General features: G+C 39.3%; 2 protein-coding genes across 20 annotated transcripts in view; both read right to left on the bottom strand.

Annotated features, from left to right (window-relative positions):
• UNC80 (unc-80 homolog, NALCN channel complex subunit) overlaps window positions 1-23867 on the bottom strand; it is a 228567-nt gene that overhangs the window by 179595 nt on the left and 25105 nt on the right. For all 19 annotated transcript variants that reach the window (XM_009444163.5, XM_003309448.6, XM_054680141.2 and 16 more), the window contains 5 exons: window positions 6366-6627; window positions 4817-4951; window positions 3086-3302; window positions 2262-2402; window positions 941-1209 (listed from right to left, as the gene is read on the bottom strand). In XM_009444163.5, coding sequence (XP_009442438.2) covers window positions 941-1209; window positions 2262-2402; window positions 3086-3302; window positions 4817-4951; window positions 6366-6627 — 1024 coding nt within the window. The remainder of the gene's footprint in view (window positions 1-940; window positions 1210-2261; window positions 2403-3085; window positions 3303-4816; window positions 4952-6365; window positions 6628-23867) is intronic.
• LOC107973908 (zinc finger protein SNAI1-like) lies at window positions 9186-11699 on the bottom strand. The gene has a single exon (XM_054680144.2). It carries the CDS (start codon window positions 11394-11396, stop codon window positions 10623-10625), a length of 774 nt encoding a protein of 257 aa, XP_054536119.1. The 5' UTR covers window positions 11397-11699; the 3' UTR covers window positions 9186-10622.

The following is a 23867-nucleotide window of genomic DNA, read 5'->3' as shown; positions in this document are numbered from 1 at the left end:
GCTAGTCTATGAAATTGGGTAGAAATAATTTAGACAACTGTCAAATTTTCCTATAAAAGTTGCTGTGGAATCTTGTGTATTTACTTAATAGAGCGTGTAAGTCACCCAAAGTATTAAAAATATATACATGTGTTATCTCATGTACATCTTCCAAAACATGCTATGATATCAACAGTTAATGGGGATATTGAAGCACAGTGAGTTAATGAGAGAGTAACTATTTGTCCAAATGGAAACTTGTTCTATTGATTTTTAAAAATAAAAATGTTTTAATCTCCTGTCTTTCATTCATTACTAATAATGGATAAAGAACAATGATTTCCTTTTGCTCATTCATGACTGTATCATTATTCATATTTCATTTAAAGTACAAAATATTTGCATGTTTAAATTATGTTCCTTTATTGGTTTTAATATTGTAAATTATTTGCTAAGCCAGGATTCCTAATGTGCAATAAAATTTTGTGAAATATAATTGTAAAATACAACAACTCCTTCACTTGCTAATAACTATACTCAAGACAGGCACTCTTGAGAATGCAAGCTTAAATCTTTTAAGAATTTCTATTCATTTTTTTCTGGCTACACAGGAGGTTTTTAGTCCTGTTAATACCAAAATAAAATAAGTGAAGAATTTTTTTGCCCTCATTCTAGACATAACAGACTTATTAAACACACACGTATGTGTATTTATATATGTATATTCAGGATTCACTAATGGTTTTGGATTATAAAAATATTCTGAGATCAGATCAAATCTAATGCAATGCTTGAAAAAAAAGTAAGGTGCACATTGGTGAATTTTTTTCAGTGGGTGGCTTTTTCATTTCAAGGTTTGATATTTCTAAGAATCTATATGCCCATTTTATATAACATTGCAAAAATGCACCAAATAATTAATATCTGTCTAACTTTGGTAAGAAAAATTCTTGCTTCTTACAGAAAGATCAAGCATTCCATTCTTGTGGACAAAGTTATTGGTCCCGTCAATATGTTCTGTGTCCTCTAGGTAGCTGTAGTTTATGCAGGAGTCTGTGAGGCTTCGAGGTAGGTTAGCACATGCCAGAGGTTCATGTGGCATCTCTGGGATAGGCACCTGGTTGCAGAGTTTCCTCATATGCTCATTGAAAAAGTCTGCGTAGCCTACGTTGAATGACGCCAAAGTGGTATTGAAGGTCGCAACTGTGATGGTGGAGATCTGAGATCGCACTAATAAAATGAAAGTAATGTCTTAGTTCTCCCTACATTAACCTACAATACCAGTTAGACAGTTATACTATTACTTCAATCATGACCACAATAACAGCTGTAGTTTTTGAAAATATTTAACTTATAGTCTCAAAGCTACTCTCAGCTCTCATGGGACTACTGAAGCCACTAAGGCCATATGATGTGTGGAAAATATTAAAGATTGTAGAAAATGTGAATTATAACTGGCTTCCTTAAGGCTGAGATTAGGATTTAACTTCTGTCTAACACTGACTTAGTTTAGTTGATCAGAATAGATGAATTTTACCCATTGTTAGATGATAGATCATACTGATATAAACTATTTGTTTATAGCATTTTTATCCAGTATATTAAGGAACAACAAACATGAATAATTTTTTACTCCTTTGGCTAAAAGTAACTGAAAATAAATTTGTGGTGGTAACTAACAGATATCATTGAATACCTGAAATACAGGGCAGATCAAAGAGGGACTAAATTTATGCTTCTATGAGAACACAAGAAAAAAATCAATTATTCTGTTAAAAGTACAGAATGAGAACCTGTCTTGGATTATACCCAGAGACACATGTTTGCTGCACACAAAACACACAAGAACTTATCTAAAATAGAAGCTGTCTCAAAAAAAAAAAAAAAATTGGTGGCCTTGGAAGGCAGTGACTTTCCTCCCGCTGAAGGTATACAAGCCCTTCAGAGAGATCTCATAGAGGGAATTGAAGCACTGAATCTAGATGTCTTCCAAGGTCTCTTTCAGCCCTGTGGGTCTATAAGCTTTTGAAAAGAAATATGAATGGCTTGTCCTTGCTCTCCCTCTGAGAGGTATGGTGTTTACAGTGCGGTGTTAAATAGTTCTTGCTACTAAGGATATGCTAAGAATGGCTAACAAGTAAATTACCAAGCAATTCAGCACAAGAATGCCAGTTTTCAGAAAACACAGGAAGTGGATTACAATGGGAAAGTAACATGGTGTAAGGACAGAAAACAAGAAAAGAAATCTGAACTCCTGCCCGTAGGCCTCACCTCCTACCCACCTTCCTTGACGGTGTTTTCTCCATGGCTGTTGGAGGGGTCCGGCAGGTCGCTTACCAGGGTGTGATGGGAGTGGGAATGCCTGGCGCTCAGACTCTCCATCTCAGTGGCTGCATCTGAACTGCCTCGCCGGGTCAATTTCCCTGGGATGAATAAGAGCACCCCACAAGAGGGTTTTAAAATCTGAAAGTTATTCTGCCAAGATATTGTCTTTCCCAAGGACAGCAGGGAGAGTGTGGGGCTGTTAGGAAAAACGTGAAACACAGACAAAAAAGCAAGAACTGAACTTGCCATGGGGATATTCAGGGTCAGGATGATTGATGAAGCTGCCTGTGATAAGGTCAGCCCCAATCTTAGCCAAATGTCAGAAACCGTCTGTTGTGGCCCAGCTAGCTGTCAGCTCCCAATTTTAAATTGGCCTATTTAATATGCAATCCAGAAAGAAAAAATATATATATATTTTTTTCCTTTGCTTTGCTGCTTTTTTCAAAAACAAATCCAAGTTTAATAAAAATCTGCTGTCTAGATTCACAATGGAAATTAATGCACAGAGCACCCTAAGGCCATGTTTCTTTGTCTAGAATGATCTAAGAAATAAGATTGTTACCTGTCTAATTTCACAGAACTCTTGCATAATTACTTCAATTATCTGGATTTATTTGGCTGTGAAAACACAGCATTATTTTGGTACTGGAGAACCTGAATTTGAGCCCCAAATTTCTTGGCTGAATTGTTCAAGAAAGATTCAGATTTGCCCAGAAGCCCTAGATCCAGTTCTAAACAGGTCACTTAAACTCTGCCCTATTTTGGAAGGCCTTGTGGTCACCTAAAATGGTGGTTTGCCAGCCTCCTTTCTCAATTCCTCGCCTGTCTTCTCCCAGCCCAGAGAAACTTCCAAAGGAGAATGTGCTGCGCGTGGGGGACACATCCAGGTGGTCCTCGTGAAGCAGGAAGGGCACTCCCATTCTCCGTGGCCTCCTCTTGCCTGTGTGGTGGAATGGAATGGAGCCTTTCCTCTCTCGGTCTTCTTTGCGGCTCTTGAACTACAGTGACGAGAGGTGTAGAATTAGGCACAGGGCAAAGAAAAGGTTACAATCTGCTTCCCAAGGGGCTCCATGATCTGCAGTAAAATACAAGAAATGTGCCAGGAAGAGAAGACCCAGAAAGTCACTGAATATCATCCAATAAAAATGGGAGAAATTTCACATTAAAAGAGTGAAAGAAACTAAGTAAAAGGCCACGTATTCCGTGGGCCTTTCTCCTGGGTTTGGTTAGACTAGTGGTTTGCAAAGTGTGGTCCCTGGACCAGCAGCATCAGTATCACTTGGGAACTTATTAGAAATGCAAATTCTCAGACATATTATATTAGACCCTCAGAAGCTGAGGTCCAGCAATGTGTGTTTTAACAAGTGTGGTAGGTAATTCTGATGCACACTAAAGTTTGCAAATCACAAGGTTAGAGTCACTACTTGAACCAGACTCTCTTTTCGTGTTCCATTTTTCATGATGGTGATCCATTGTTTCAGTTAGCCAACTTTAAATGTGCGCCACTGTTCGTAAGAAGAGTCAAAAAAGATACAGACCATACATTGCCACAAACCCATTATTCCTACCAAACAAGTTCAAAACCAAGTGCAACTAAAAGTTTAGAACTGCTAGGGAAGCTTTTAAAATATAACAGTTCCTTAGCCTACCTTCAGCAATTCTGGTTTAATTGGTCTGGGATTGAACCTGAAGATGTATTTTTTAAAGCTCCTTAAAAATTATCATATGCAGCCTGTATTGAAAACCACTTTTTTCCTTTCAAATGATCAATGTTTTAAGAAAATTGATAGCCATTGTCTTTTGTTGCATCATTAACAAAGGCAGAAAACTGCTTACTTAGCAACACTTTCAGCTCATAATAGGTTAATATCGTGTTCTGTGTTCTTTGTTGGCATAATTAAACTAACAGTTTTGAAAAAGAGAAAGCAAACCACTATATATATACATATACACAGGTCTACACATATTATTTTCTGTTTATCTCCAATTACTTACAAAAAAGAGAGGCAGAGTAATGGCAGAAAAATATAACGTATTTAACTAGAAGACCTACTTTTGAGTTTGGACTCAATCTTGGGCAAACTACCTAAAATTTCTAAGGGTCAATTTCTAACCTGCAAAATGAGGAGAATAAGGATGTCATTGGATTAAATGAGAACTATTTATATAAAGTACTTGATAAAAATGAGTTGAACCATACAAATGAAAGTTACCATCATTGTTACCACAACTACTTCCACCACCACACTACTTTACACTGCTTTATGCATATGATCAGAATTGAGCTTCATGACAACCCTGTGGAGCATTTAGAATAGGAAGTTCACTCATACACACAGAGGGACTTGCACAGGGGTATGCTGCAAGTCAGTGTCACATCTAGGAGCTGACTTCGGTTTCTAAGTTCCCTTTCCCACCTCACCCCATACTGCAGTATGATCAGAAACATCTCATGTCCCACTGACATTTTTTATTTACCAAAATATCAAAGAGCATAAGCATTTCTACTCACCTTTTTAAAAATATTCATGCCCAGGTCTGAAGAAAGATCTGGGACTGCAGATCTACGCAGATTGGTCAGTGAAACCTTGGAAAAGGCCTCAGAGCTAAGAGATTTTTCCTCCTCGTTACACTTCATGGTGAGATCCTTAATAAAGGTAGACAGTGATCAAGGACTTAGGACTTTACATCCAAATACTGTTCTTATTGAAATGTCACATTTTTAATAGGGATGCGCCTATAGCTTTGACATCTTTGAACAATTGAACTTCTATGTCTGGACTTCTGGAATCCAAATTCTGCTAGTGAGAATATATATTTCATATTAATTGTAACTTCTGTTTGGAGTTTTCAGCAGTGAGGTCATGTAGCCCCAGATTTAGAATGCTAAGAAAATAGAGAGAAGATGGATCTCTCTCTTTTTTTAATTAAAAAGAGTGTTTTGTTTTGTTTTTTTCCATTGAATGATTCAGTAAAGCAGATATCCACTTAGGCAGAATATCTACTACTAAAACAGATTATATTTCCTTTTAACTCTGCTATTGCTTATGTTTGTTTTCAGAATATGCAGAAAAAAATTTCAGACTCAGCCAATTCACATTTAAGTAAATCCAAACAACTGGAACACACTACAAGTCACATTTTTCTCTACATTTTCAACACCTGGTGTTGACGAGAAAGAGGGCAAGAACAAGTGTTCAAGCTGGTATTAGGTCATTCATTTATCAAAAAGCAATTGCCATGAAGATATCACCATATCAGTACACATTCAGTTTACTTCTCTAAACATTTATAATAAATAGCAAGACTATCAAAATGCAATATTCCCAATGATGACATTAAGACACTGGAAAATGTTGGCCAGGCGCGGTGGCTCATGCCTGTAATCCCAGCACTTTGGGAGGCTAAAGCAGGTGGATCACGAGGTCAGGAGATCAAGACAATCCTGGCTAACACGGTGAAACCCTGTCTCTACTGAAAAAATACAAAAAAATTAGCTGGGTGTGGTGGTGGGCGCCTGTAGTCCTGTAGTCCCAGCTACTCAGGAGGCTGAGGCAGGAGAATGGCATGAACCCGGTAGGCGGAGCTTGCAGTGAGCCAAGATCATGCCACTGCACCCCAGCCTGGGCGACAGAGCGAGACTTCATCTCAAAAAAAAAAAGACACTGGAAATGTTGAGTTATGCAAAAGAGGTTACATCACGTTTAGTAAAATCCTATGTTACAGATTTTATGATATTGGTAATCAACAGATTTAATGTCAGAACCCTCTATTAATTACTACTTTGATTATCCAGAAGACCCAATTTTCCACTATTCTAGATAAACAAAGACTTATACTAAATTAGCATGTGCAAGAGGTGCACTTCTTCAAATGATTAAGTGCTAAAGCCAGCAAAGGGTCAAGCATGCAAGATGGAAGGGAAAAGATAATAGCAACAGTGTAACCCACCAACCAAAAAGTCAGCACTAGAGTACCTAAGAGCTGGATGCACAGAGAAAAAAAGAATCCATTATGGCAAAGTTGCTGGTTTGAATGACAATGAACCGGGTTTTTCTTACTTGGGTTTTGTGGGTGTTCACTAGTGAGGGAGCTGCCGCCACCATGGAGCTACTCCTGGGTCTGGGCAGGAGAGGAATATCTGGCTCCGGAGGCTTTTCTGGCTTCTCTTCCAACATGTGTCGCAGCCTTTGTAAATAGTACATCAGAGACCACTGAGTGCCTTCCTCAGACCAATGGGGCTGAAGTAGGCAGCGCAGAACAGCAACGTCAAAGTAGGTGGCATAGCGGGACCTTTGGCACGGAGGTATCACAAGAGAGGCCCTGTTCCATGGCAGAAAGAAGATAATTATACTGGCAATCAAGCTTTCAGAGGGGCAGCACAGCATGGCTTATAGCTCTACTTTTCTCATTTGTTTAGTTATTCATTTACTTGTTTCTTACGTAGTTTACTCTAATATCCTTCCAACTGGTCTCTCTCATTCCACTTTCACTAAACATCTCCTGAAAGTAGAGATATTGAGAGAGTTTTGAAGGATGGATGGGAATTAGCAAGGCAAAGTTGAGGTTTGGGCAGGAGGGAGGATTAGCATTTCTGTCAGAGGCAACAATGCCTACAAAGGCATGAATTTTAAAAACCACGAGTTTGAAGGGGAGACCCTAAGTAATTGGTGAGTAATTTGGGTGATGGACAATGATGAGAGTGAGAGCTATAGAAATAGATGAGGTTCAGATTAAAATGCTTCCTTTATGCTAAGATCAGGTTTGACTTTTACCCCGATAGAAATAGAAATGATATTTGCCTTGCCTACTTCATTGAGCTATTTTAATTTCAGTTGTGAAAATATTATGTAAAATAACTAAGGAAAAGCTACAAAATGCTAAGAAACAGAAGTTTTGCTATGAGGAAAATAAATAAAATAAGTTTGAAAATTCTAAAGTTATATATCCTTGCAAGAGAGCAAGACTAATTTTTTAAAAATCTCAAGTTCCTGGGATTCTATTATTCAATTTAAACACATAATATATTCATTACCTAGTGTTCTATTTAATTCTACTACAAAGTAGTTTTAAGAAATTACTCAGATTAATACACCATCCTATGTATCTTAGGTGCAACAAATTGAATGTTTGTGTCCCACAAAATTCAGATTTAAAGGTAAGTTTAACTTTCTTACCTTGAACATGTGGTCTGGTAAGAAAGACAGACAATAAGTGACAAAATATAAACTTAGAACTTCCGGGATCCAAGATGGTATCTTAAATCTAAAATCTAAACTTAACTCCCAAGCACAATTTCCTTCTGATTTAGGTGATGCAAAAGAGAGATGTTTGTACCCTACCATGAACTAGCAAATGATGCTACCCACACACAAAGTGCTCTCACAAAAAACGCAGCCACAGAGAGTGAGTAGGGATTTTCCTAAACTTCTTAGGCTCATTTTTTTTTTAATTAAAAAATCTACGGCTCACTAGTGGTTCAAGAAAATAATTCCATAGGACACAGCTACTATTTTAACCTATTAACTAGAATAAAAACTATGGTGCCGGGCGTGGTGGCTCACGCCTGTAATCCCAGCACTTTGGGAGGCCGAGGCGGACGGATCACGGGGTCGGGAGGTCTACACCATCCTGGCTAACACGGTGAAACCCCGTCTCTACTAAAAATAGAAAAAAAAAAAAAATTAGCCGCTCTTGGTGGCGGGCCCCTGTAGTCTCAGCTACTCCAGAGGCTGAGGCAGGAGAATGGCGTGAACCCGGGAGGCGGACCTTGCAGTGAGCCTAGATAGCGCCACTGCACTCCAGCCTGGGCTACGGAGCGAGACTCCATCTCAAAAAAACAAAACAAAACAAAAACAAAAACAAAAATACTATGGAGTAAGGACTTGGATGTTTGGTGAAACTTTTGTCTCACTTAATGACCATTTGTTTTGAGTCATTGGTAAAATACATTTCTGACTGTGGGTTTCAGTAAAAAGTTCAAAAATACAAAGCCAAACCGTATCTGTGCCCTGCAAATTATTTTTACAGCTCTTCCACTTCCCTATCGAAGCACATACCATACTTTATTATTTTTTCTTTTGTTAACAGCATTGTCTGATGGGTTGAGGTACAATTGCCTGTGTACACAATGGTTTTGAATTTCAATGCTATCTTACAGTCTAATATTCTTGAATATTTTGACAAGTAGGAAATAAATATAAACTGAAGTTCAAACACAAAAGTGAGTTGGCAGTCATATGAAAAGAAGCCTTCTACAATCCCTAAATTCCCGTATATGCTATGCCAGAGTTTATCCTTTTTCCAGAGACCTAGAATATTCTTTGGACATCCGTTTTGTGACAACTTTTAATCTATCATAAAGTCTTACAGAATCTCCTTCCAACCACTTCTCATCAGTTCCACAGACACCACCCTAGTTCTAGCCACTAACATCTCTCATCAGGCTTATTGCAATTACTTCCTATTAATCTACTAGTTTTTCCTCTTATTCCTCCACTCCCTGGCTCAAATCCTTTCAATATATTATTCAATCCCCTTAGAATAAAATGCAAGCTCCCTTACAGTAGTGAACCAGGCCTGAATAGTCTGGCTGGGTTTACCATTCCAAACTCATTCTCTATTATGCTTGCCCTGGTGTGCCAGTTATTGATTTATTGCCTCTCAGCCCCAAATACATTTTTGGGTAAAAAGCCCTGTTTTAATATTTTCTCAAATTGTCCAGCATGCCACTTGATTACTCCTGAGACCCGGAGTGCCACTTGTTTATCCTGAGACCCAGTTTGAAGGAAACTAAAAACTCTGATTTTCATTTCTACCCATTTCCTAAAAGGCTTTCACTGCTCTCCCTTCCCCCACCCATCCCATTTCTCCTTCTTAAAGATGCATGACGCACGCAAGCCACTCCTCTCAGCCTATCATTTATACCTCAGATGACAGGATTTCTTTTCCCCCACCCCCATGCTGTAATCTTGGATTTATAAACAAAAGACAAAGTATAGGGTTGGCTGGCTACCAGCTGGGTAATTTTAGGTCCTCAAGGCTTTGTGAAAATCATTTGATATATTATAAGAGCCTGTGAAACTGTTGTTTTCTTGACTAGGCTGCTGTGGTTAAGACAGTTATTATTAGTTCGACCAAATTATTTCCTCCCCGTTGGAATAGCTGGTAGTTGTTCTTCACCCGTTACGCTCTGCCCCACGCTTTAAAGTCCCCAAATGTTTCTAGTTAGTAAATTAGATTAGGGAGTTCCATAAATTACTTCAAATCCCTAGAGCAGTGCTCCATATGAGATAACCATGAACCACGTTCATGAGAATCCTTCCTTCCAAGAAGGATACGAAGGAGGCAGGTTGTTAAAAACGCAGGCACCAGGTCTTGCCCCAGACTTCCTAAACCAGAATTTCAGAGGATGTGGTCCAGGAATCTTTATTTTAAACAACATTCTCAGGTACTCCTTGAATACTCTTTTTAAAAAATACACAAATTGCTTTATTGGATATCAATACACTGCACACATTAACTATACAAAACGTTTCCTTGATACAAAATGTATGAAATATAAGTACCAATGTACTTTTAAAAATGTAAACATCCTCCTCCCAGGCCTACCTGTTGGGTTCCCAAAATAGTTCTGGGAGATACATTGGGCAGACCAGAGCACCCCACTTAGGCCACCGACAAGTGACAACCATTACTTACAGTCCCTCTTGAGACATTGTTAAATTGCCTGGGAAACAGGTGCCAACCACACCAAACAGGAAGCTGAAATAGCTGCTCAGGCCCAGAGCATCTTAGGCTCTGACACGTCCTGGTGTCAGCCACCGCCTTCGAAGGCCCCATGGCTGAAACTGGGGGTGGATTATTGCATAGTCAAACCTCGCGGAGGGTGGCCTGAGGGCTCCTTCGGGGAGGGAGTGGGGAGGGTCCCCTGACTGGGGTGGACACTGTCTGTCAGCTCTTGTCCTGTAGCTCAAACAGCTGTATCCAAACAGTTCTGAATACACAAACACATGCAGAAAAGCCAGTTCAAGAATGCCCCCAAGCTGGGGCTGCCAGCTGCCCTCCCGCCAGCCATCCAGACATGGCCACGGGAAGGCCTCTTTCAGAGTCCACTGAAGGATCCAGCAGAGGAAACAGAACCGGAAAATGGTTTTCATCGAAGTCCCGTGCGGCTGATGCATCCAGAAATGGGGGCGCTCAGGAGGGAATTCTGTGGCATGAGGACATGGTGTACTCCTTCCTTCTGGAGCTTGGGGAGGCTGTTGGTTGGCGGGGGCAGGGTGTCTGGTAGGGAGAGGAAGAGGGAGCCTCTAGGGTCAGTGAGGGCCCCCTGAGCAGCCCGACTCTTGGTGCTTGTGGAGCAGGGCCATTCGGGAGAAGGTTCGAGCGCACGCCTGGCACTGGTACTTCTTGACGTCCAAGTGGGTCTGGAGGTGGGCCCGCAGGTTGGAGCGGTCGGCGAAGGCACGGTTGCAGTGGGGACAGGAGAAGGGCTTCTCACCAGTGTGGGTCCGGACATGGCCCCGCAGCAGCCAGGGTCTGGAGAAGGCCTTCCCGCAGGTTTCGCAGGCGAAGGGCAGCGTGTGGCTTCGGATGTGTTTCTTGAGGGCACCCAGGCTGAGGCATTCCTTATTGCAGTATTGGCAGTTGAAGGCTTTTTGAAACTGGGAATCCTTGGCCTCAGAGACGTGGGCCAGCTGCTTGCACACTTGGCCCAAGCCTGGGAAGGTGGTATCGGCCTCCGCCTCCAAGGAAGAAGCTGAAGTGGAGGAGAAAGACGAAGCAGGCTGTGAACGTGGGCTGGGGGACTGGGAGCCTTTCCCGCTGTCCTCATCCGACAGTGAGGTCAGTTCTGCCGCCTTGGAACTCTCTTGAGGGAGTCTCAGTTGGAGGGAGGCCCTGGCAGTTGGTTGTGCTTGGAGTGCCAGGAAAGCGTCCCAGATGAGTGTTGGCAGCAAAGCAGTGGAGTTAAGGTGGTCCTGGTGGTAGGGCTGCTGGAAGGTAAACTCTGGATTCGAGTCCGGCAGTTTGCTGTAGCTGGGCTTCCGATCAGGGTCAGGGAGCTTCCTGACGAGGAAAGAGCGCGGCATGGTGGCCGAGGCAACGAGGTCGCTGAGTAGCGCAGAGGCAATGAGGTCGCTGAGTAGCGCAGAAGTAGCGCAGGCTACCCACTCACTAGGCCGAGCCTTGGAGCAATGAGTGCAGCCGCTCCGCCAACTCCCTTAAGTACTCCAGGGGAACAGGGTGGGACCTTTCCGGCCACGCCTCTTTATCACTTTCGCGCCAATTGGAGGCGTGCCTCCCCCTAAGCCACGCTCTGAGCAAGTGGGCCGGGCCTGGCTGGGCTCGCGCAGTAGCAGCCCGGGCCTGCCTTCCTTTTTTTTTTTTTTTTTTTTTTTTTTAGTGGCGCGATATCGGCTCACTACAACCTCCGCTTCCGGGTTCAAGTGATTCTCCTGCCTCAATCTCCTGAGTAGCTGAGATTACAGGTGCCCGCCACGACGCCTGGCTAATTTTTGTATTTTTAGTAGAGATGAGGTTTCGCCATGTTGGCCAGGCTGGTCTCGAACATCTGACCTCAGGTGACCCACCCGCCTCGGCTTCCCAAAGTGCTAGGATTACAGGCGTGAACCACCAAGCCCAGCCTTGAACACTCTTAATAATCCTATATGGAATCACCGTAACTGAGAAGATATGCTGACGGTGTTGTCCCTGAGGGCAACAGATGACTAAATTGGTATCTTTCTCTATATACAAAATGTATTGTTTGAAAGTAATTACCAACTGTACAGTTGAGTCCCATAAGCATTAACTATTTTCTAACAGGGCATGTTAGTTCAGCAGATGATGGGCTGCAGAACAGCAAGCCTCCAACAACGTAAGGCTGTGATCAGAGACTAGAAACATATCCGTATCTTATGTAATCAAATTTGTTAAGTAAAATCACATTTCAATTGATTGATATTGAAAGAGACTCCATTTGAAAATATCAATAAATTAACAAGACGTTTGGTAGCAAATATTTAAGTACCTCCCTTTAAGGTGTTATCCAATCACTAGTTTATTTGACTTAATGTGTGAGCTGTACTGCACTTAATATTCAATAAAAAGCAAGAACTATCAATAAATATTTTTATTTCATTTAAGACAGTATTATCAGGTATGATCAAAGTATCACCATCCAATAAAAGTCATTTTAATTAACCAGCAGACTAACATGTGAGAAATAAATTTTCACAACTGGATAAAAATGACATGAGGGAGGCCGGGTGTGGTGGCTCATGCCTGTAATCTGAGCACTTTGGGAGGCTGAGGCAGGCGGATCACGAGGTCAGGAGATCGAGACCATCCTGGCTAACACGGTGAAACCCCGTCTCTACTAAAAATACAAAAAATAGCCGGGCGTGGTGGTGGGCACCTATAGTCCCAGCTACTTGGGAGGCTGAGGCAGGAGAATGGCGTGAACCCAGGAGGCAGAGCTTGCAGTGAGCCGAGACAGCACCACTGCACTCCAGCCTGGGCAACAGAGTGAGACTCCCGTCTCAAAAAAAAAAAAAAAAAAATGACATGAGGGAAGCTTCTTAGATCATGTGACAGAAAAGTTCTTTTCAACTCTAATATCCTCTGAATCTAAAAGTTATTTCCTGGAAAAAATTAAAAATGAAAATGTTATAAAATAATATGAATACAACTTTTCTTCTAAATGATATATGTAAAAATAATGAAGAAAAGCACATACATAAAAAGTTATTAATGTTTATAGCTACCTGATGGCTCATGGATGATTTTCACTTATTTTAAAAATATTTTATATATTTACATTTTTTCTGTAATTGACCCTATACAAAATTATATGCATAAGAATAAACAACATATTATGACAGAAAAGAATTTCAAAACTGGCAAGAATTTCTTTAGTTTACTTTCCAAGCAACTATGGCTTTGGAAAGTCCAGTTATCATTAATTAGGGTTGAGACCTGATAGCAGAAAGTATTGAAGGCAGATAAGCACTCCGGAAATAACAATCTATGGAAGCAAAGAACTGTCAGTCTTGACTCTATGCAGTATTTACTGAAGCATAAATTAACTCTCTGCATATAGTAATTAAAGATGAAATCTAACATTAATTTAAAAACTAGCTACCTGTTTACTTATTGCAGAGTGCAGAGAAGACTGATGTGCAGTTCACTTAAGTTCAGAGCAAAAGAGATAATGAATTGTATTTGATACATGCAGACAGCTTTCGTTACTAGGATATTGGCATTGTTTTGTTATTAAAGTTCTCTTCTTTTCTGATTAATGCATGAGCTCTTCCAATAAAGACACATGAACATTTGTATTTTCTGAAAGTTTTACTTTGCATCATTTCCATGGCAACCAACCACTGCAGCTGGGCAGAGAGAAAACCTCATTCATTTTTCCAAAGTGCCACTGATTCATGTCTAATTAACACATGTGGGTGTATGTTGCTGTGGGCGACTACGCACATATATGTCAGGGAATGCATATAAATATATATAGAGAGAGAGAGCTTGAGTATAGACATATCAGAGAATAAGAAAAAAATATCTGTTCACAAATAGTAGTCTTGAACATTATAGCTGGCTATTGTTTTTACTGGCAAATCAGAATGGAACCATTAACACTTGATTTTGTCAGAGAAAAGAAACATCATTTACTGTCTATATGTCTATATTTGTAAATTTCTATGCTTACTATGGATGAGAAAGATTATATAAGAAATATAAGCTAAAGAATATTTTTATGACCTCAGGATTTTACACTGTTCTTGGTTTTTATGATATGTTTAAAAGTCAGACAGAAGCGTAGCATTTGAAGTAAAAGATTACTTACTCTTATTTGAAATTAAGTTAAACTTTTTGGAATTTGTATAAAACAGAATTAGTGGACGAGGAATGCTCAACAATTGATGTGAAAAAATATGTACAGAAATAGCCATAAAAATTTTAATATAGTAAATGATGGTGACATTATCATTATTACAGCCAGCCTCCAACATAGCCCCCAATGATCCCTGCCTCCTGCTATTCATATTCTATTGTGGTCCCTTCCCACTCTGCACTAAAATTAGTTGGTGTGATCCAAAGAGTATAGCAGAATTGATGGTATGTCATTTCAGAGATTAGGTTATAAAAGATTAGGTTATAAAAGATTAGGTTATAGAAGATTAGGTTATAGAAGATTAGGTTATAGAAGATTAGGTTATAAAAGCATCCATTTTTGATGCTCCCTTTCTTTCTTGAATAATTTGTTTTGGGGAAACCAGATTCTATGTTATGAGCAGCCCTACGGAGAGACACAAATGGTGAGGAATTGTGTCCTCTGGCCAATGGCCATCTGAGTGAGCTTGAAAGCAAAGCCTTCAGACCAGTCAAGCCTTCAGATACCTGCAGGCCTGGCCAACAGCTTGAGAGACTCTGTGCCACAATCACTCAGCTAAGCTGTTTCAGCATTCATGATCCTCAGAAACTATGCAAAAAAATAAACGTCCTTTGTTTTAAACTGCTAGGATTTGGGATAATTTGTTACATAGAAATTGACAGCTAATACAGATTTTGGAACCAAGATAAAACCCTAATTTTGAAAATTGTTTCTTAACAAGAAGTAAGGAGTGTACTATTGGGAACTGGAGAAGGAGAATCCTTGTTATGTAGTAACAGAAAGTTGCTTAGCTGTGATGTGGAAAGTTAAAAAATAAGTGCCTAACAAACTGGGTGATCTAACAAAGGAGACTTCCAAATAAAATGTTGAAGGTGCCTTCTAATTTCTTCTTGCTCTTATAGTAAGTTGAGGAAGAAAAGTTATGAACTAAAGGAAGAACTGTTAAAGACTAATGAGCTGGAACTTGATTTTGAAAAATCTCAGCTTCTCCAGATGGGAAATAATGCTAAAATTAAGAAATGGCTTCCAATAATAAATCAAATATAAAGAACTTTTGGAAAAATGTGGTCTAAAGATGAAGCCAAGGGTGGGAGTTGCACAGTCATTTGTTAAGACTTCAGAATGATCTCAGGCCATACCCAAGAATACCGTTCCATTAGATAAAAGGCCCTTTCGGAGCTTGCAGTGAGCCGAGATTGCGCCACTACACTCCAGCCTGGGCGACAGAGCGAGACTTCGTCTCAAAAAAGAAAACAAAACAAAAAAACTCTCTAAATTAAATGTTGAGAGTGTGATTCAAATCCAAATATTTATAACTTTTTTACATATATATATATATATGTAACTTCTAAGAAACTTAAGGGCACTTAAGTTTCTTAGAGGTTCAACAGAAGCACAAAATAGAAATGAGATTATCTCAGAGATTTGTAGATGTGGATTTTTTCCATTCTAGTGGACCCTAAAAAGATTCACAGTGAACCCACAAAGTTTTAAAAATAATTATATCAGCAAAAACACTTCCAGAGACAGTACAAGAGGAAAAAAGAGGCTATTAGACTCCCAAAACTTTACTGGCAGGAAGCAAGCTGAGGAAACTACTCAGCTGTAAACACATGCAACCTTTATTGAAAAAGGATAGCTGATTTGGAGGATAGAATTAATAGCCCAGAGGGTGGAGCCAAGAACCATGGGCAGGAATAGCACTGAGTTTTAATCAAGGACCTTCCAATATTTTTCCACCTTAATTTCAAAACTAATAAGGACCAGTGCCTCTCATTTTCTCTCTTTGATTATACATGTCCAGAGCAGGTATCCTATGCCTATTTTACCACTGTATGTTGGGCGTGTTTGGTGCAGATAACCATATCTCTTTAGTCCACAGGCATTTTAAATCACTTTGGTAACATCTCATAGGTAATAGATGAGTAGGAAGTAATGATTAATGTAGAAATACTTGTTTGGAAGCAGTTGCAGAAATCCAAATAAAGGCTGGGAATGGCAGCTCACACCTGTAATCCCAGCACTGTGAAAGGCTGAGGCAGGAGGATCACTTGAGGCCAGGGGTTCAAGACCAGCCTGGGCAACACAGCAAGACCACGTCTCTACAAAAAAAATGTTTTTAAAAATAGTGGGACTTGATGGTGCACATTGTATTCTTATCCACTTGGGAGGCTGTGGCAGAAGAATTGCTTAAGCCTAGGAGTCTGAGGTTACAGTGAGCTGTGATCATGCCACTGCACTCCAGTCTCAGTGACAGAGTGAGACCCTGTCTCTAAAAAATTAAATTAAAAAAAGAAATCCAAGTAAGAAATGATAAGGATATGAACCAAGCCAGTGACTATGAGGTTGGAGAAAAAAGATTTGACAGACATTAAGAAGGCAGAATGTAAAGGACTTGATGTGGAGTGAACCTCATATTTTTGACTAGAATATCTAGGCCAATAATGGTGGCATATACTGACATAGAAATAAATGAATATTTGAATATTTAAATAATACAATAAATGTAGAGACTCTAGTACAATTTTGTACACATAGATATCCAAAAAGGTAGTTCTTATTGTTATTCTCTTAGTCTGTGTCCTAAGTAACTACCTTTCCCCAAATCTGATTTAATTATGTCATTGATAACTTTGTTGTCATCAAATAAAATGAAACCCTTGTGGAGGTGCTGGTGGTCATAATGGTTACTTTTGAGTCAGTGGAAGGCTAATATAGGAAGAGTTTGTACATCTTCAAAAGAACTGTGTAGCCAGATTTTAGGAGAAACGCCCTTGATTCCCATCTGATGGTGTTCACACCCTTTATCATCTTCTCTTGAGTGCAGGCAGGAACTGTGATTTATTTATGACCAATAAAATATGGAAAAGGTAAAGGGATGTCACTCCCATAATTAGGTTACCTTATATGACAAAGGTAATGAGACATCACTCCTGTGGTTATGTCACATTGTAAACACTGTATTAGCAGACTGGAATTAGAGAGGATTTCTCTCCCTTGCTGGTTTTGAACAAATCAGCTGCCATATTTTGAGGTAGCTTATGAAGAGGGCCATGTGGAAAATAACTGTGGGCAGGCTTCAGAAACTAAGACCAGTCACCAGCCAATATCCAGCAAGAAAACAAGGACCTTAGTCCTAGAACTGCAAGGAAATGAATTCTGTCAACAACCTGAGAGAAACTGTAACTGGATATTTCCCCAGTAAAGCCTGTGAGGCAACTGCAGTCCATGCCAACACCTAGATTTCAGCTTGGTAAGACCCTGAAGCAGAGAACTCAACTAACTTGTGCCTGGGTTTTCCCCTACAATCGAAAGATAATAAATGTGTGTTACAGAGAAGTTAAAAAAAATGCAAGAACCATAGACAGAAACTACAGAAAAACAAATTTTGATGATGTATAAGAAGGACATTCCACTAAACAGAGCTACCTAAAACTAAAACAAACTTCATGAGGGAGCACTAAATTGATCATTGCTTAAAGTTGTTAGTACATTAGCTAAGTTACAGGAGATGGGATTGATTATCCTCACAGAGTTCCTTCCATATTACTTAAAAAATTTTTAACTTTCAAATTTTTGTTTTAAATTGATGGATAATATTATATATTTATGAAGTACAATGTGATATTTTAATATATGTTCATATTATGGCATGATTAACTCAAACTAAGTTACAGATTCATCATCATCTCACATACTTTTTTTGTGGTAAAAATATTTAAAACCTGCTCTTTTAGTAATTTTGAAATAAACAATGCTTTATTGTTTATTATAGTCACCATTCTGTGCGATAGATCACTAAAGCTCCTTCCTCTCATCTAACTGAAATTTTATACCCTTTGATCAACATCTCCCTTTCCCCATCCATCCCCCTCTCCCAGCTTCTGATAACTACCATTCTACTCTACTTCTACAAGTTCAACACTTTTTAAGATTCCATGTATATTATATAATTTTAAATGCTTATCGCCATTGACCTGGGACAGTAAATCAGTGGATAAATACAAACAACCCTGTTTACACAACCAAAATTGCTATCAAAATTTCATATTCTCTACCAGCAGAAGATTATTCAACTGGGCCACTTGCTTTTAAAGTCCAAAGAAAGACACAAAGACATATACATTATTTACATATTATTTTTTTAAAGCACAAGATAGTAGTACTTTGGTTAAAAAATTGTATTAATATGACTGTGCTTTAAACAATTCTAAGAAATCTTTCAAAAACAATGCACCCATGTAGCCTGATTCTAGTGCCAGTTGGAGGTAGATCATTTAAAAATTATCAAATGAAAAGGTAAGTCAGATAAAAAGCAAAAAAAAAAAAAAAAAAAAAAGCAGGGGTTGGCCGGGCATGGTAGATCACACCTGTAATCCCAGCACTTTGGGAGGCCGAGGTGGGTGGATCACAAGGTCTGGAGTTCAAGACCAGCCTGGCCAACATGGTGAAACCCCATCTCTACTAAAAATACAAAAATTAGTCAGGCGTGGTAGCAGGCACCTGTAATCCCAGCTACTTGGGAGGCTGAGGCAGGAGAATTGCTTGAATCCAAGAGGCAGAGATTGCAGTGAGCCGAGATTGTGCCACCGCACTTCAGCCTGGACAACAGAGGAAGATTCCGTCAAAAAAAAAAAAAAAAAAAAAAGCAGGGGTTGCAATCCTAGTCTCTGACAAAACAGACTTTAAACCAACAAAGATCAAAAAAGGCAAAGAAAGGCATTACATAATGGTGAAGGGAACAATCCAATAGGAAGAGCTATTTTAAATACATATGCACCCAATACAGGAGCACCCAGATTCATAAAACAAGTTCTTAGAGACCTACAACGAGACTTAGACTCCCAAACAGTAATAGTGGGAGATTTTAACACCCCAATGTCAGTATTAGACAGATCAATGAGACAGAAAATTAACAAGGATATTCAGGGCTTGAACTAAGCTCTAGATCAAGCAGACTTAGTAGACGTTTACAGAACTCTCTACCTCAAGTCAACAGAATATTCATTCTTCTTAGTGTCACTTGGCACTTATTCTAAAATCGACTACATAATTGGAAGTAGAACACTCCTCAGCAAATGCAATAGAACTGAAATCATAACAAACAGTCTCACAGACCACAGTGTAATCAAATTAGAAATCGGGATTAAGAAACTCACTCAAAACCACATGATTTCATGAAAATTGAACAACTTGCTCCTGAATGACTCCTGGGTAAATAATGAAATTAAGGCAGAAATCAAGAAGTTCTTTGAAACCAATGAGAACAAAGAGACAACGTACCAGAATCTTTGGGACACAGCTAAAGCAGTGTTTAGAGGGAAATTTATAGCACTAAATGTCCATATCAGAAAGCTAAAAAGATCTCAAATCGACATGGTAACATCACAATTAAAAGAGCTAGAAAGGCAAGAACAAACTAATCCAAAAGCTAGCAGAAGACAAGAAATAACTAAGATCAGGGAAGAATTGAAGAAGATAGGGACATGAAAAACCTTACAAAAAATCAACAAATCCAGCAGCTGTTTTCTTTTTAATAACAAAACAAATAGACCACTAGCTAGACTAATAAAGAAGAAGAGAGAGAAGAATCAAATAGACACAGTAAAAAATGATAAAGGGGATATCACCAATGACCCCACAGAAATGCAAACTACCATCAGAGAATACTATAAACACCTCTATGCAAATAAATTAGAAAATCTAGAAGAAAGGGATAAATTCCTGGATGCATACACCCTACCAAGACTAAACCAGGAAGAAGTTGAATCCCCGAATAGCCCAATAGCAAGCTCTGAAATTGATGCAGTAATTAATAGCCTACGAACCAAAAAAAGCCCAGGACCAGAGGGATTCACAGCTGCCAGAAATACAAAGAAGAGCTGGTACCATTCCTTCTGAAACTATTCCAAACAATTAAAAAGGAGGGATTCCTCCCTAACTCATTTATGAAGCCAGCATCATCCTGATACCAACACCAGGAAGAGACACAACAAAAAAAATTTCAGGCTAATATCTCTGATGAACATTGATGCAAAAATCCTCAATAAAATACTGGCAAACCAAATGCAGCAGCACATCAAAAAAGATGTCCACCATGACCAAGTTGGCTTCATCACTGGGAAGCAAGGCTGGTTCAACGTATGCAAATCAATAAACGTAATTCATCACATAAACAGAACGAAAGACAAAAGGCACATGATTATCTCAATAGACACAGAAAAGACCTTTGATAAAACCCAACATCCCTTCATGTTAAAAATTCTCAATACCTAGGTACTGATGGAACATATCTCAAAATAATAAGAGCTGTTTATGACAAACCATAGCCAATATCCTATTGAATGGACAAAAGCTGGAAGCATTCCCTTTGAAAACTGGTACAAGATAAGGATGCCCTCTCTCACCACTCCTATTCAACACAGTATTGGAAGTTATGGCCAGGGCAATAAGGCAAGAGAAAGGAATAAAGGGTATTAAAATAGGAAGAGCGGAACTCAAGTTGTCTCAAGTGTCCAGACAACATAATTTTTATGTAGAAAACCCCATCATCTCAGCCCAAAAACTTCTTGAACTGCTAAGCAACTTCAGCAGTCTCAGTATACAAAATCAATGTGCAAAAATCACAAGTGTTCCTTTACACCAACAATAGGCAAGCAGCGAGCCAAATCATGAATGAACTCCCATTCACAATTGCTACAAAGATAATAAAATACCTAGAAATACAGCTAACAAGGGATATGAAGGACCTTTTCAAGGAGAACTACAAACCACTGCTCAGGGAAATAAGAGAGGACACAAACAAATGGAAAAACAGTCCATCTTCCTGAATAGGAAGAATCAATATTGTGAAAATGGCCATACTGCCCAAAGTAATTTATAGATTAAATGCTATTCCCATCAAACTACCATTGACATTCTTCACAGAATTAGAAAAAAAACTTATTTTATTTTTTTAAAATAAAATAATGAATTTAAAATAAATTAAATTTAAAATTTATTTTAAATTGTATATGGTATCAAAGAACTATCAAAGGAGACCCGTAGGCTGGGCACGGTGGATCACGCCTGTAATCCCAGCACTTTGGGAGGCCGAGGTGGGCAGATCACAAGGTCAGGAGATCAAGACCATCCTGGCTAACACAGTGAAACCCTGTCTCTACTAAAAAAAAAAAAAAAAAAAATTAGCCAGGCTTGGTGGTGGGTGCCTGTAGTCCCAGCTACTCGGCAGGCTGAGGCAGGAGAATGGCATGAACCTGGGAGGTGGAGCTTTCAGTGAGCCAAGATCACACCACTGCATTCCAGCCTGGGCGACAGAGCAAGACTCCATCTCAAAAAAATAATAATAATAAAAATAAAAAAAAGGAGAGCCGTATAGCCAAGACAATCTTATGCAAAAACAACAAAGCTGGAGGCATCACACTATCTGACTTCAAACTATACTACAAGGCTACAGTAACCAAAACAGCATGGTATTGGTACCAAAACAGACATATAGAGCAATGAAACAGAACAGACACCTCAGAAATAACATCACACATCTACAACCATCTGATCTTTGACAAACCTGACAAAAACAAGCAATGGGGAAAGGATCTCCTATTCAGTAAATGGTGCTGGCAAAACTGGCTAGCCATAGGTAGAAAACTGAAACTGGACTCCTTTCTTATACCTTATACAAAAATTAACTCCAGATGGATTAAAGACTTAAATGTAAAACCCAAAACCATAAAAACCCTAGAAGAAAACCTAGGCAATAGCATTCAGGACACATGCATGGGCAAAGACTTCATGACTAAAATGCAAAAAGCAATTGCAACAGAAGCCACAATTGACAAATGGGATTTAATTAAACTAAAGGGCTTCTGCATAGCAAAAGAAACTATCATCAGAGTGAACAGGCAGCCTACAGAATGGGAGAAAATTTTTCCAATCTACCCATCTGACAAAAGTCTAATATCCAGAATTTACAAGGAAGTTAAACATATTTACAAGAAAAAAACAGACAAGTCCATCAAAAAGTGGGCAAAGGATATGGACAGTCATTTCTCAAAAGAAGACATTTACACAGCTGACAAACATATGAAAAAAAGCTCAACATCACTGATCATCAAAGAAATGCAAATCAAAACCACAATGAGATACCATCTCATGCCAGTCAGAATGGCGATTTTCAAAAAATCAGGAAACAATAGATGCTGGTGAGGCTGTGGAGAAATAGGAATGCTTTTACACTGTTGGTGGGAATGTAAATTAGTTCAACCATTGTGGAAGATAGCATGGCGATTCCTCAAAGATCTAGAAACCAGAAATACCATTTGACCAAGCAATCCTATTACTGGGTATATACCCAGAGGAAGATAAAGACACATGCACACATATGTTTATTGCAGCACTATTTACAATAGCAAAGACACGGAACCAACCCAAACACCCATAAATGACAGACTGGATAAAGAAAATGTGGTACATATATACCATGGAATACTATGCAACCACAGAAAGGAAAGAGATCGTGTGCTTTGCAGGGACATGGATGAAGCTGGAACAGAAAACCAAACACCACATGTTCTCACTCATAAGTGGGAGTTGAACATTGAGAACACATGGATACAGAGGAGGAACAACACACACCAGGGACTGTGGTGGGGTTGGGGGTGAGGTGAGGGAACTTAGGGGACAGGTCAATAGGTGCAGCAAACCATCATGGCACTCATATACCTATGTAACAAACCTGCATGTTCTGCACGTGTCTCATTTTTTTTGTTTGTTTGTTTCTTTAGAAGAAATAAAGGGGAAAAAAGAATATTGTTTAACAATAGAAAGGAATGAATTACTAATACAAGCTATAATGTGGATAAATCTCAAAAACATTACGCTAAGTGAAAGAAGCCAGATTCAAAAGGCCACAGACTGTATGAATTCATTTATATGAAATGTCTAGAAATGCAACCCAATAGAAATAAAAAGTATATTAGTGGTTATCTGGTGCTGGGTGTGGGAATGGGAGTGACACAAGGGATGGGCACAAGGGACATTTTTGGGTGATGAAAATGTTCTTAAATTGGATTGTAGTGGTAGTTGCACAATTCTGTAAATTTACTAAAAATCATTAAACTGTGTATTAGTTCGTTTTCATGCTGTCGATAAAGAAATACCTGAAACTGGGAATATAAACAGGTTTAATTGGATTTATAGTTCCACATGGCTGGGGAGGCCTCAGAATCATGGCAGGATGTGAAAGGCACTTCTTACATGGTGGCAGCAAGAGAAAAATGAAGAAGCAGCAGAAGAAGAAACCCCTGATAAACCCATCAGATCTCGTGAGACTTATTCACTGAGACTTACCATGAGAATAGTACAGGAAAGACTGGCCCCCATGATTTTATAATCTCCCCGTGGGTCCCTCCCACAATACATGAGAATTCTGGGAGATACCATTCAAGCTGAGATTTAGTGGGGACACAGCCAAACCATATCATTCCACCCCTGGCGCCTCCAAGTCTCATATCCTCACATTTCAAAACCAACCATGCCTTCCCAATAGTCTCCCAGAGTCTTAACTCATTTCAGCATTAACCCAAAAGTCCACAGTCCAAAGTCTCATCTGAGACAAGGCAAGTCCCTGCGCTTATAAGCCTGTAAAATCAAAAGCAAG

The sequence above is a fragment of the Pan troglodytes genome, chromosome 13, assembly GCF_028858775.2.
Source record: "Pan troglodytes isolate AG18354 chromosome 13, NHGRI_mPanTro3-v2.0_pri, whole genome shotgun sequence".
NCBI lineage: Eukaryota > Metazoa > Chordata > Mammalia > Primates > Hominidae > Pan > Pan troglodytes.
The sequence above is the reverse complement of the archived record's forward strand: the minus strand, read 5'-3'. Positions and strand labels throughout refer to the sequence as shown.